The sequence below is a fragment of the Lonchura striata genome, chromosome 2 (assembly GCF_050655825.1).
Source record: "Lonchura striata isolate lonStrDom1 chromosome 2, ASM5065582v1, whole genome shotgun sequence".
NCBI classification, from domain to species: domain Eukaryota; kingdom Metazoa; phylum Chordata; class Aves; order Passeriformes; family Estrildidae; genus Lonchura; species Lonchura striata.
The window spans coordinates 60,421,962-60,436,694 of NC_140704.1; the positions used below are offsets into that span (position 1 = coordinate 60,421,962).

Genomic DNA, 14,733 nt, shown 5'->3' on the forward strand with positions numbered 1-14,733 from the left:
GGCAGTGATTAAAGATCTCATGGAAACTTTCTTGTTAAAAGTCACTACATTTTTCCTTTTGTTTGGGAATAAAGTAGATAATAAACTATTCTAAATAGGTCATCTAACACTTCAATGTGGTAGGTGTTCTGTGCTCATCTCTCCTAGTTAAGAATCCTGTGTTCTGGTAACTATATTTTAGTGTGATTAGATTAATCTGAGAATTAGTGAAATGCATGTATTTATCTGGTAATCTCTTAAATAGGTTTCCTTAGATGTTCTACCTGTAAATGGCTATTAAAAGAACATTTACTATATGTTTTGCAAAGGTCCATGGGGTTAAAATTTGAAGCCACCATATACATATGACCTCAGCATCAAAACACATGAAATCCCAGTGTGCACAAATCACCACTGGCCCTTTTTGGAGGAAACATTGGAACATGAGAAACAAATGAGAGTGACTAGGGGAGTGAAAAGGTGAATTAAGAGTGGAGAACTAGAATTAAGTATTTTTGAATGTAAAGCTGACTCTTGGTCTTTGAAAATCGGTGCAAATTTTCAAGAGTAATGCTGCAAAGACTTTTTTCCTTTCAAGTTTTTTTTTTTTTAAGTACTGCAGAAGAGCTGCATTTTTTGGGTGTTTTTGGTCTTACGCATCTCTCTTCATTTGAATTCAGTGAACTGAATTCAAAATCCTAATTGACTGTAGGGCATTCCTAAAACTTCACTATTTTTAAATAGAAATTTAAAATTACTTTTTTTTCTAGTAAGATAAAGTACCTTTCAAGATCTCACATTTAAATTACTAAGATTTTGGTGTATGATTTTATTTTCCAAAAAAAGTCTGGTGTCAATGGGACTGTACATTCACTTCATGGTTTAAGCTTTGCTACATGGAGACAGCTTCCTCTGCCTGCTACAACATACTTGTTTCATTTAGATCTGTGTTCTTATTGCCCACATACTCCTGTTGCCCCCCCCCCCCCCAAAAACCAAAACATTTGACAGCATCAGCTCCCAAATACTTTTCCTAAAACCTTACAGCAAGTCCTTGTCAGACAGCTTGAAATTTTGACTTAGCTAACCCAAGGCCAATGAAACTATGGAAAATGTTCACCAGTTTGCTTTCAAACCAACTCTGCTGCATGTGTTCATAAGTTCCATAAAGATTGCATGCTTTACGTTTAATACAAACGGTATCTTTTTTTTCACACCCATCCTTGCTTTTTATATTTTATTTTTGTTTCCCTTGCCTTGGTTGGATGCCTGTGTGTGTTTAATCCAAATCCCTGTCCAGTCCTGGAGTTTGAACTACGGAAAGCCAAGGAGACCATACAGGCCCTTCGAGCCAACCTGACTCAGGCTGCAGGTGGTGTACATAAACCTTTTCTTAAGTCTCTACTTTAAACAATGTAGAAGTAGCTGACCTCATCCTCTGTGAGAGAGTAAAATTTAGTTACTTATTTTTTCCTCCCCAGAAAATGAAGTTCCTTTGCAGGAACGAAAAAATTATAAATCAAGTCCTGAAATTCAGGTAGGTGGCTGGTGATAAATGAACTTTGCATGGATTTTAGTATCAATATGCTTCCATAGCTGGAAGGGAGGATAAACCAAAGATCTAGTGCCTTTTTTTTTTTCCCCAGGAGCCAATCAGACCTCTTGAGAAAAGAGCTCTAAACTTCCTAGTTAATGAATTTTTATTGAAGAATAGTTACAAGCTTACATCAATAACATTTTCAGATGAAAATCATGATCAGGTAAAGTTTCCTTGTGGGTTTGTTTGGGGTTTTTTGCGCGTCTGCTTTCAATATTCTGATCTTGTAATAAACTCAAATGAACTTAAGTGATTTTTCCTGTGCATGCAGTTTGCTTCATGTATATGAATACTCTAAAAGTTAAATATGCTAGTTAGCATTTTCATATATAAACCATGGTTTGAAAACACAGCATTTTGAGCAGTAGTTTCCCAAAATTTGTAGGAAGGAGACAGAGTGTTTGCATTCTTTAAAGGAAGCAAAACGAGAAGTGAAATATTGAGTTAGATATTTCCTTGTATTCTGGTGTGACGCACATTCAGTTCAACTCAAGAATCTGGATCTCAAACTTAATTTTTTCCTTAGATCCTACTCAGTCAACTTGTGCAGGATATACAATTTACTCATTGGTTGTTTTTTGGAAATGCATATGTGAGAGTACTTAATCACCTATGGCATTTCAATAAGCTCTTGGTAATAAGGTGTTACCTTGGCTCTTTCCCAACTTGCCTGTGCTTTGATGCAGTTTTCTTAAGATGATCAGTTTTATATGTCTCTTTTGGCTTACAATTGATGGGAAGAAATATCTTGAGAAGAATGTTTGGAAGGTTCTAATTACATTGTAACTGTTTCTGGGTAGACAAAACACCCAGTAACATCAATACTCAATATGTATTTATCACAAAACAGAAGTATTGCCAGAAGAATTAAATATAGAATTTAATCCAGTTTTATCTGTAACTGGTCCTCCTATACTTTTCCTATATTTCATCTCCTAATCTGTAAAGCAAACATGTTGTTAATTAGAATTTCTGAATCATTCACTTCTACTGAATATTTACGCTTAACGTCCAAATACTGGTGACAATACAGCCCCCTAAAGAGAAAAGATGAATAGTTTATCCTATTCGTGTTCTCAAATGAGAATGTTTTGTGTTGTGAGACAATTAGCAAAAAAGAGCTACATTCTTAATTCTAAAAGGTTAATATAAACATACTGCTATTACTGTGTAGTCAGCACATTTTTTTCTACGCTATTCACATAATTCTTTGAGAAAATAATCTTTCCGGACTATGGAAAAAATATAGTGAAGACTGGGAACAATATGAAAAAAAGTTTAAACCAATACTGAAAGTTAATGTCATTAAAGGCCCCATCACAACTCCTGTGTAAATGTGCACAGACTTATTTGTATATACAAACATGGAATATTCTTGTATTAAGAGGATTAAAAGATGTAAATGAGAAAAGGAAGAAGACAGAGTGATGGTTTGAGACAGGAGGCCCTTGTATTGTTTGCACCTTGCTGTCAGTCTTGTACCGAGCTGTTTAAGCTGTATTAGATATCAGGAGGAAATTCTTCATGGAGTTAAACATTGGAATGGACTTCCCAGAGAGGTGGTGGAGTCACTGTCCTTGGAGGTGTTCAAGAAATGACTGGATGTTGTACTTAGTGCTCTTGTTTACATGGTGTTGATCAGTCAAAGATTGGACTTGATCTCGGAGGTCTTGTCCAACCTAAATGATTCTGTGATACTGTGCCTGTCTTCCACCTGCACTTGTGAGTGAAATGGGAACAAAACCAGTATTTCTGCCTTGTGTCAACTGCATTGGCTTCTGCTACAATTTGAGCAATATTATTTCTGATTCTAAAAAGTGTTCATGTCTTAGCAAAAAAAAAAATTAGCCTATGTGGTTGGAAAGGTAGTCTCTCTAGTATGTTACCTAGAGCTGCCTTTGTGGTGAAACTGCTTTCACAAAGTAGATCCTTCCTCTACTATTCTTTCTTGCTGAGTTAAGCTTCTATCTGATTTACTACAGTGCAGTCTTGATGTGATTATTTTGCTATTGCATCACCTGTGGTCAAATGAGGAAGAGAAAAGAAAATAAAAGGAAGTATATTGTATGCTTTAGTTTTTTATTCTTTTGAAGGATTTTGAACTTTGGGATGATGTAGGATTGAACATTCCAAAGCCTCCTGACCTGTTACAACTCTACCGTGACTTTGGAAACCATCATGTTGCTTCAAGAGATGTGGTGGATGCATCAGTTGGTGTAGAAGATGATGAGTTAGAGGCTGATACTCCTATACTTGGGACCGTCCCTGTGTTTGAAACAGCACCACAGTCAATAGAAGTAAGACTGTACAGAAGAAATGTTACAGCTCTCTGATGTACTGCTTAACTTTATTGTACTAAACTCTTCTGTTTCTGTCTTGTGTTTAGCAATGTTTAATAGTGCAAAAATTAGAAGATCAAATTAGTGTGTTAAACAGTGAGAAATGGTCATTGATGGAACAAATCCAAAGACTTGAAAGGTAAGTTCTTATCAACCCATTTGACTCTTGATAAATGTTGGATAACTTTTCAGTGTTTTTCTAACACATATGTGGAACCATAACTTGGATGTAGGAAATGACTGGGAATTCTTCAGGGCAGGGCAGTCTTTCCTCTTCAATATATAGTATTTGATTTAGGAAAAGGAAGATACTTCAAACTATTTCCCTATATTACCTGTAATTTTGTAACCAGTTTTGTTCTTTCAATATAACTTCTTTATTTGTTTGAAAACAATCACTCTGATCTGTTTTACATAGGTTTTGTCTTCAGTTAGCTTTATGTCACTCCTTAGCACGTAAAGCTTGCAAACACTGTCAGAAAGATGCTTGTTTTAACATCTGATGTCAATGTAGTTTTTCTTTCTGAAGAGCAAGACTAGTAAACATGATGATACCTTTAATAACAGCAAAAAAAAAAAAGTACTTAAAAGGTTCGCCAAAACATGTCATTCTGTAAGTCCTAAGATATCATTCCTCTTAAGAGGTGTACTAATGCAGTGTGTGGGAAAGTGCATAAATTTTAAATGGCTTCGTTGACTTGCATAGTTACCATTTCAAAGCCAGATAGGATAGTACATATTGATTCACCACTCCAGTATTTTATGTTTTGCATCCTAGATAGTGTTCTATCTTGTGACAGTTTGTGTCTCAGCACTTGCATTTCAACCAGAAGGAGATAAAGATGTTGTTACTTGTTTCATTGACTCACTCACTCTTAGTGCAACATTTTTCCTGCTACTAATTATTTACTAAAGTGCTCAGTGAAACTAGTGCTTATTTGAACAGTTTGTGTCATGAAAGTTATTTCTGTTATAGGAGTTCTTAAACATACATGAATTGAAGAGTATGTTGAGCTCTTCAGTATGTTGTCTTTATTTCTGTGCTGCAGTAGTGTGATTTGAACAGCATTTGCATGAAGGCTACAAAAATATTTCATATTTTGATTTTTCAGTGAAATAGATGTTCTCAAGAATGAAAGCTTTTCTGTGTCAACTGTTTATGGTGTAGCTCCCCATCCTTCTTTAAAACAAGTGCCTCTCAGAGTCTCAGAGGACAATGGACGGTACTTGGATATCAAGAGCTCTGAGAATGACAGTAAACATGGCGACATTGAGGAAACAAGCCTTGCTTTATCAGCTGAAGTGGATTCAAGGACTTCTAAAGATGATATGCTAAATTCTGTGTCCTCGAAAGAGACAGAGAAACTGTCCTCATGTGCTCCATCATCTAAAGCTGCAGTCCACTTTGATAAACCTAATAGGTTAGTGATAAGTTGTAAACTGCATGATATTATTAAAAATTCTTGTAATGTGAGTAGATATTTTTCTAACAGTGAAATTCTGCCAAGTGAATAGATCATTTGTGTTTTGAAAGCAAATAAAAGACTTAACATACCTCTAGGGTACAGTGCTGATATTTTTATATTGTTCCTAATCTCTTTAGGAAGGAGTACATATGACAAACCTACAGTTTTAGTGTCAAGTTTCAGAAATTCTTTTACTTCCTACTTGTTTCTAAACCCAGCCCTGTTTGTTCCAAAAAAAAAAAAAATAGTTAAAATCAGAATAATGAATGGGAAGACAAGGGAGTTCTGTTCTCTTTTAAGTTTTAATTTAGTAATTCTCTTCTACTTGAAGAGTTGGGAAAAATTTCTGCTTTTTCTGTGTAGGTGTTTATAACTTTCCTAGAGAGCAGTACTATTTTTCATTTACTTATTTTATAATTATCAGAAAGGTATCTTATGGCGTACTGCTTTTTTGAGTTTTGATTTTGGGGCAAACCTTCACTAGGTAGTTATGATTCTTTTAATTAAATTAGGGTGTTTGTGTTGTGTTACTACTTGGAGACTGAGTTTGTGCTTGTAAGGATTCTTGAGAAAGCCCTTTCAACCTATACAAGTGTTTTTATAATGAAAAGGAGAATTGATCTGTTCATTAAGTAGTAGATAAACCACTGTAGTCATCAGGAGTAACACGGACTACAAACATAATGAGGGTATGTACAACTTGTAATTGCTACCACTGTGGACAAAGATATGCAAGTAGCTCACCCTTTGATCTTACTGTTGCTGTTTGTAGGGAAGCAGGCAGCCATCCTGCTTTGTCTTTTGTCCCTTAGTGAGCCCTTGCTGGTGATACTGTAATTTGTTTCTAGAGTTATCTTTCCATCTGAAAATACCAGGTAGAAATCTGTGTAACATTCTGTGCAGATGGAAAAATAAATGCAAGCTTGTAGTGGGGGGGGAGAAGAGGAACACCCAAAAAAAAAAGGAGCTGCTAACCCTGCTAATAGTAACCTTTTCTTGCAAACACTAACAATCCTGCTTTTTCTGTGTTTTCTGTACTTCTTGCACTAACTTATAGGGTCAGGGCTACTTTTTCAGTGATATCTCAGCTTTTAGAATTGAACAGGAGGAAAGATTTCTGAATATAATACTCTGGAGTCTCATAATAAATTTCTTCTCTCTTAGTTGACTATATCGTTGTTTAACAGGAAAGTAGAACAGCTTAGATTTTTCTAGAAAATGGTCAGTGGTTTGGTTTAAGCTTTCCAGATTTTTTTCTTTTTAAGTTTCTTTCATAATCTAGCTAAAAGTCTAGACTATGTAGTAATCAAAACTTCAAGCTGTTGTGCATTGATTGCTGTGTACTTGTCTGCCTACTTTCATTTGGCTTGTTGCAAGTTTATTCTTCCTCAGACTAATGGTGAGTGCTGGGTGGCATTAAGTGCATAAATATTAGATTGATAGGATTAAATCACTGAGGAAGGAATTTCCAGTAGAATTTATGAAAATTTCCAGTGTATTTCCAGTAGAATTTATGAAAATAGAGACTAGAAGAACATAGTTTGTTTTGCTGCTCACAGTTGTTTTAACTATAACTGCACATAGATTTATTTGAAAAGTGGTTCTTTGAATGAAACCGTGAATTCCCGTTGAGTTAAATTCACAAGTCCCCTCAAATACAGTTCACTGCAAAGATAAATAATGCATGTGTAATATGTAGCTATTTTTGTACTCCACTTTGGGCTTAATATGTCAGCAAAGAGTCAAAGCAACGCATATTTGATACAGTGTTTTATAGCCCAGTATCTAGTACTAAATTTTCTTCCTGGATTATGCCTTAGGTTTGTAATAATGCAGTAATTTTTTTTCACTAAAAGAATTGATTATTTGTTAAATGTTTTGGGATCTGCAGGAGAGGCAGCACAGTGGAAATATTGGATATTTATTGATTTCAAACCAAGTTTATTTATAGAAGACAATTACTATCATTTATTCAGAATGTACTAAGAAGGGTTAAAAACTAAGACTATCATAAAAGGCAAGATCACTACTACTGTATCTATAGAGTGTTTTCTTGGCATAAATCTTGCCCAGATGGGAAGAGAGAAGAGGAAGTGAGCCTGCTTTGTGTGACTGCACTTAGAGCAGCTGTGTGTGCATGCTGGCAAATGAGGACATAGCCATCATTGGAAAAATGCCTCAGTTAACAGATGGCAGTGCAAAGCACTAGCAGTGGTTTACACAGACTACAGCACATGTGTTTATTCAACTAATTTGAGGTGTGTGGTAATTTGCACCAAATACAAGGTGCTTTCTGTATATAGCAGTCTCAGCTTTTTGAATGAATTGATTCTAATGTCCCAGTTATATGGAATAGAATAGTAGTGCTTGGGCTCTTTATTGCTTGGGCTGTACTTTCTTATATCCAAACGTCTTCAGTACTTACATCTGTTGGTCCTTGAACAGACTTGCCACTGACCTGTATGCAAGAGGCCTTGGTCTTTCATTGGTTTTGTTCAGCATAGCCATCAAGGATTTTGTTAGACTTCATTAAGAGAAAAGCTTTCTGGACTCCAAGTATAGCCAGCAATTGTAAGAGGATCCAAACTGCCCAGAGCTTGCTGTTATTTAACTCACAGGGAAATTTAGTGACAAACTGTCATACTTACTTCTAACTCTCTGCAAAGTGGGAATGGAACTTTGCCCTTATGTAGGATTTTAATTAGGATTCCAAGTGGGAAATGATCTGATTTTCTTAGAATGAATGCCAGAATGAAGGACAGTCTGGGCAAAGGGCTGGCCAAGGCCTTGCCCCTCTGTGTTGATGTTAAGCAGCTGCTTTGCAATGCTTGCTTATATGCTCTCAGTGTAAAAAAACTCGACACTCTTGAGTAGAGCCTGTAAATCTGTCACTCAAGAATATTTTACAGCATAAGGACTAACATATTGTGAAAGAGGTCTTTTACAACTAGCTACTGTTCAAGTAGTTTAGTAACTTTTTTAAAGTGAACCTTGCATAAAACCAAGGTGAACAGAATTAAAACAAGCTCCCTCCATTAAAATTTAAAATGTACTTCAAAAATCCATACTCTTAAGAAAAAAAATTTTAAGCAATAAATAAAAATTCCTATTTATCATAATTTTTAAATAGTGAAAAGAGGAAAACTGGTATATTTATGTCCTCTTTAATTAGTTTAAGTAATTGTAAGTAGGAGCTTTGATCCTTAATCAGCTTTTTCAGTTAGAAAAGGGTAAATGATGGTGTATTTACTGTAAGAAGTATTATGTTTCAGTCTTTTATGTAAAATGTATGTCCATGCACATAACCATTTGTGTGTTGGATTTTGTGTGCTCGTGTGTATTTTTGAGGGTTCAAAGGTGTTACCGATTTCCACATAAAAAATAGGAGTTGCCTCCTCTCAGTGTTACTAGAGGACTCAAACAGCAGATGATGGAAATAGGTGAGATGCTTTCTGTGCATGTTTTGGAAGACAAATGTTGTCTGTCTTCTTTGAACATAGTGTTTGAAGCAGTGTTAGATTAGCATCTAAGTACAAGGCTTCAGATAAGGCAGAGGAAGTTGTCATTATTGGGAAGAATAGGGTGCTGCCTGTTTAATGTAGTGGTCAGTAATTGTTTTCTGAGAACATTTCTGCCAAATTACCCTCTTCAGACATGGCTGTTTTGAAGCTTTTATCAGAGTTTGATATGGATGCTTAAGGCGTTTAGTAGCTCAGCTGCATTGGCTGGTGCTGGATGTGGTCATGAGGCAGTGCTTGTGCAGATGCAGCCAGTACAAGGGCTTAGACAGCAGTTTAAGATTGATTTTGAGGTTCTGGCAGCATTTGAATACCAAGTTAGATCCCAAAATGGCAGTTGAGCAAACTTTATTTAACCCTGAAGCTCATAACTTGACTGACTACTCAAATGCTTTTATGCAATTTGCAGAATCAGAGCATTAAGCAAAAATACTGTTTCACGTGATTTCTGTGCCCACCCTGCCCTGTTTGCATAATTGTATGCTTCCTCTTGTATTGCCTAAACTTCCTTTTCTTCATGCTTTAGTCCTATTTTTGTCTGTACAGCAGTTTGAAAGATGTTATGTTTTTTTGAACTAAAACTAACTTCTTAATTAGGACACTCAAGGTTTTTTCTTACTACAAACGATACACCCTGAAAGTCAAAGATAATCACTTAAACATGCTTTCTGGGTGTCATTTTACCTAGTTGATTAAACCAGAGTGAAAGGACTCACTTTATCACCTTTCTGATTTATACTGTCTTCCCCCTCTCCCTTTTTGATGATATTTCAGGAAATTGTCACCAGCTTTCCATCAAGCACTTCTGTCTTTCTGTCGGATGTCAGCAGACAGCCGTTTGGGATCAGAGGTATATTTCCAGTTGACATAAACTAAAAGATCTTCATTTTGCATGGCAGCAATAGTTAAACAAGCAATAATTGCTTTGAAACAAGATATGGAAAGATGACTCTATGTGCATGAAAGTTAAGAAATAAAGATATGTTCTCAGATTTTATGGTAAATATGAAACCTAGTGATAGAGGTGTAATTATGGGAACTTTTGAGTTTCTCCAAGTGGATTCATGCTTTTGGAATTACTGACACATCAAAAACTTACAGCTTGATGTATGGGAATAAATTAAATACTTTCCTGGTAAGTTACCAGCCTGCTGCAATTTTTATTATTCCTTTCAAATGGTATTTTTCTGTTCCTATACTTCTTAAAAAAAGCAAACAAGCAACTTGGTTTTCTAGGTATCTCGGATTGCAGACAGCGAGAGAAGTGTCATGTTAATGTTGGGACGCTGCCTGCCTCATATTGTTCCTAACGTGCTGCTTGCAAAACGAGAGGTGAGGAACCCGGAAATATTACATTTTATTTTTATCACGATATGTTGTTGTTCATTTTGAAAATGTTGTGTCTAACTTCATGAAAGTCTATTACTTGCAATCATGTTCTTACTTTTGTGCATGCATCTCTGCTCCTAGAAAATGGTTTTACACCTCTGTCAGGTGAGTTCAGTAAACCTGCATGGTATGCTAATATCCTTCCTCTGCTTAAGGCACCCATTAGCATTCAGCAAGACTGTTACTGTAGGTCCATCTGTTTGTGGTAGCACTGTTTTTGTTAGGGAAGACTATATCAATGTGCATTGTAAAAACAGGGGCTGTAAGTTCAAACATAGTTTGGTTTATTTAATTTATCAGTTTAAATAAGAAATAATATTCAGGTTCTTTTGCAGCACAACATCCTTCAACAAAAATAATTTTCAACAAACAAATTATTTTAATATCGTTTCTTGGAAGCTCCATGTATCAGCCAAGCAAAGGTTCATCAAAAATACCCCTTCATAAGGAAATGAGCAATTTTGCTTATATGTTTTCCTTAACTTTAAAATGAGAATGACTAAAAATTATGAACATATAATGTGTATTTCGAATGTAACTGAACGTGATGGTTTGTGTAATAATTCATGCTGTATAGCATACAAAAGGAAGGGGAAAAAAGTGACTGGTTTTGTTTTGCTTTGTGTAAATATTTCACATTACCAAATATGTAAAAAAAACCCAAAAACTGAAGCAGTATCAAACAAAACTTCAGTGTCTTTGTAGTTGACACTGAAATAAAGGGTTTGAAGTAGCATATCTTGTTGAGCAAGTTTTAGTCCTTGTTGACAGGACCTACAGTATGGTAGACTTAGTAATGTGTTTTGCAAAATTTCATTTTAAGGCTTTGAAAATTCCTCAAGAAATTTGTACTGATCCCATAATCTAAAATTTTTTATCATACAAGTAATTATTAGTCACTGACATGGTGAACTTGAGATTTGAGAACTTGAAAATTCATGAAAGACTTTATTTTTGAAGGGATGGAGGTGTTAACTGGGTGCTCTGGAAATGCTTCTGTCTTTCACAATAATTTGTGAATGTTCCTGGATCAGTGCTTAATTTCTGATTTCTTATTTATTCCTTTCCTTCCTTCTGCTTGGCAGGATGTGGTATTTTGGCTCCTTTTCACAGCTTTTAGCATAATCTGTATAATGTATTGATTAGTCTGTTTCCTGCGTGGTTCCTTCCTAGGTTATTTTACAGTGGAAGCTACATTTGATTACATGTATTTTTTCCTTAAATTATTTGCTTCCGTTTAATTGAAAAAGCCGTGAATCACGATTGAGTAATTGGATTACATGGGATGCTTAATGTTGCAGTAATTGAAGTTTGTTTTAAAAATACCTTCTTTTAGTTCCCTGACACCTTCTGCTATAACTATTTTAATGTCCTTTCTGATGTAGTCATGGAACTTGAAGAAAAAGTTGGGTAGACCATCTGTCAGTATTTATCCTAATCAAATTATGGAAGGCTAACCTAAGAACTAGGCTGGCTTCAACAAAGTATAACTTTGAGTCTTGTCTTTAAAAACCTTATAATGTTTTGCACAGATAAGTGGTGTAAAAATATACATAAAGATCACTAATTTGAGAAAGATGTGTAACAGGTTCAGATCACAATGCAAAGTTCTTGCCAGAGTGTTCTGAAACAACAACAATAGTAGTATTTAAGATCTTACACTATCAGTGTAATGGGATGAGAGTTAAACGTAATTTTGTGATGACTCCCTGAAATGTCTTTGTTCTTTAAACATCCGTCATGTTGAAATTGCTTGCAAAATCTTAAGCTTGAAATTACATGTTATGCATCCTCATTTCGGAGAAACTGAGTTTGCAGACGTTAACAATCTCTCAGTAGCTGTTGTCCTTTAGCAGAGATTCAGAAACCATTTTTCCTATGCTTTTTAGGCATCTTAAGGTCAGTAGCAGTCTGCCTGATACAGTAGTAAGTGTTCCAGCAAATATTATAGTTGACATTTCTGAAATTATTTATTTTTGTATACTGGTGCAGCTTTAATTGTTCTTCAGGGCCTGTAGTTTAGGTTCCAATGGAAGGTATCAAAGAAGGAAAGACACAGTATTGAGTAGGGTGGCTGAAGCAATAATTTTAATTGTTGCTAAAAAAAGCAGTTCAACTGTGTAAAATGAATAATGCATCATACAGGAAAATTGCCTCAAAGCAATTCATAATCATCAAAATTCATGTAACAACATATAAATTTAATTTTGTTTCCATTTCAAGCATCTAGGTTATCTTAACTCCCTGAAAACATGTACATCAATATTTAGATTTGTATATTAATGCAGTCACAAGTAAAGGAGATATTGCAATCCAAGTAACAGTTAAGTGGAATGACCAGTAACAAATTGCTAAAAACCAATACCTAAAAAAACAGCCCATTGTTTGGGATGCAGTCTGTGATAATACTTCTTGAAAATTAGCAGTTTGGGTTCATAAAAACTGATCTATATTGGAATCTGCTTTCTCAATTGTCATTTTACCACTTAAAATATATTACCATTCCAAAAATTTCAAAAGTAAAATCAGCCACCTTCTATTTGTTAACAGATACACCACAGAAAAAATCCTTCGGCTAAAATGTAATTAGAGAGAAGCCGTCTTTTAAATTTTTTGTAATAGCTAATCAGTGCAATACTCATTTTTCACACTTGCTAAAATGTAATAGTCAATGGTTTTTTGTCAGGAAACAAGAGTAACCTTGTTTCTATGTACAACTTCCATACTCTGCAGTATATAATCCTTTAATGGAGTTTGGCCCAGAGTAAACTTTTTGCTTAATATCTTAATGTTCTTAATCAGCACTTGTATTTAATTATTTACATATTTCATCTTGCCCAATATTCCAGTCTTAGTCTTTAGCTTCTTTTGTGTTATGCAAACTCAGCAAAATCATGATAGTAGTGGTCTACTGAATATGCATGACTAAATAGTTATACTGAGAAACTGTTATTTATAGATAGTTCAACATGTTAAGAATAGAGTTTTGCTTTTATTTGTTTGTAAAGTTGAAGCAAAGGTAATATTACATCTTCAGGCTCTGAATTGATGCCATTCTCCACTCCACTAGATCTCCACTGTAGATTGAAAGTAATCACATTAATGTGTGGTAACTGCACATAAAAATCACCAAGGCATTTTAATTCTCTGGCATGTCTCTTAAAACACAGTAGAGTTCAATATCTTACTATAAATTTTCATCTCAGTCTTATGCTTTAAAAGCCATAAAATATTGGCTTTCCTAAGAAATGCAAAAGAAGACACTGTTAGATCTTGGCAGTATACTTAATTGTTTGCTTCCAGGGGTTGTATCTAGCAGATTTCATTATGGTTGGATATGCATAAAGGTACATAAACCTGGATTGCTGGGCATAAAAATTGGCAGTTGTCAATATCTTCTAGATGACCACTTTAATTTCACATTATAGGGGAGAATAAAGAAATCTAAATGAACAATTACAATACTTTGTTACTCTGTCAAACTTCAATTGCAGTAGACTTCTATAGATTATGTTTCTAAAAAACAGGGTTAGTGTTGATTACAGCCTGTTTGCTGGTTCTTTTCTGGTACACATGCAGTGTTGGTTTTGGCTTGCAGGGCTGTTTTGTTCAGGGGGTGAGGATGCACATGAGACATAACCATTTTTAAGTCCTTTAGTTCCCTTCTCCTCAGTAGGAGGGCCTAATGCAGTTTGCTTAAAGTAAAATACTTCAGTCTCATAGAGTATCCTTTTCATCTCTAGTCTGAAAGCCAATGTCTTTCAACACTTCGTGAAGCTTAGACAGTTCATGGATGCAAGGAGCTGAATTTGATGTTTATTAATTGAATTACCAGATTTTGTTATATCACACACTTTTTTTGTCTGTTTTCAAATAAACAGTAGATACAGATAAGGAAGTACAAAGTTTTTTTACACCCACACCCTACTGTTGATTCCTATGCAAAAGCATCCCGTTGGGATCTCTGAGAGGCTTACTTTGGATCCTGGAATAATAGTCTCACCCTATGAGAGGTAATTAGAGCTGTGATTTTAATATTGGTAAGATTAGTAGCACAAAGTTTTGAGTCATGTATTTAATTTAATCCTATGATTAATTTTTTTTCATTTTAAAATGAAAATATTCTGTTTGTAACTCTAAATACATTCTTGCCCAAGACAGTCTCTATCAGTGGTTTGTTGGTACCTGCAGCTATTTCAGTTGCAGCCAATAAGATTATTTCATTTTATTTGCTTGTTGCCAGAGGCTAAGTTACTGAATAATTTTAACACAGTATTGGTTCACAGTATAAGCATTGACTATTAAAGAAGATTAAAAATCACACATTAACAAAATCGATCATGTCATCCTGGTTGCTATATTGTTGCCTGCAATATTAATACATTAATATTTGGAGTAACAAAAAATACTATTATTTGAACCTACTGAAGTAACCACTCTTGACA

General features: G+C 35.0%; 1 protein-coding gene across 3 annotated transcripts in view; it reads left to right on the forward strand.

Annotated features, from left to right (window-relative positions):
• Positions 1-14,733, forward strand: part of RELCH (RAB11 binding and LisH domain, coiled-coil and HEAT repeat containing) — a 76,817-nt gene that overhangs the window by 23,224 nt on the left and 38,860 nt on the right. For 2 of the 3 annotated variants that reach the window (XR_014952597.1, XM_031503937.3), the window contains exons 3-10: positions 1,280-1,351; positions 1,461-1,516; positions 1,626-1,739; positions 3,670-3,873; positions 3,963-4,054; positions 5,028-5,336; positions 9,674-9,749; positions 10,136-10,231. Coding sequence is in view for 2 of the 3 variants with exons in the window: in XM_031503937.3 (XP_031359797.3) it covers positions 1,280-1,351; positions 1,461-1,516; positions 1,626-1,739; positions 3,670-3,873; positions 3,963-4,054; positions 5,028-5,336; positions 9,674-9,749; positions 10,136-10,231 (1,019 nt within the window). In the remaining variant the exon portion in view is untranslated. The remainder of the gene's footprint in view (positions 1-1,279; positions 1,352-1,460; positions 1,517-1,625; positions 1,740-3,669; positions 3,874-3,962; positions 4,055-5,027; positions 5,337-9,673; positions 9,750-10,135; positions 10,232-14,733) is intronic. The other variant, XM_077786083.2, reaches the window with a different exon arrangement.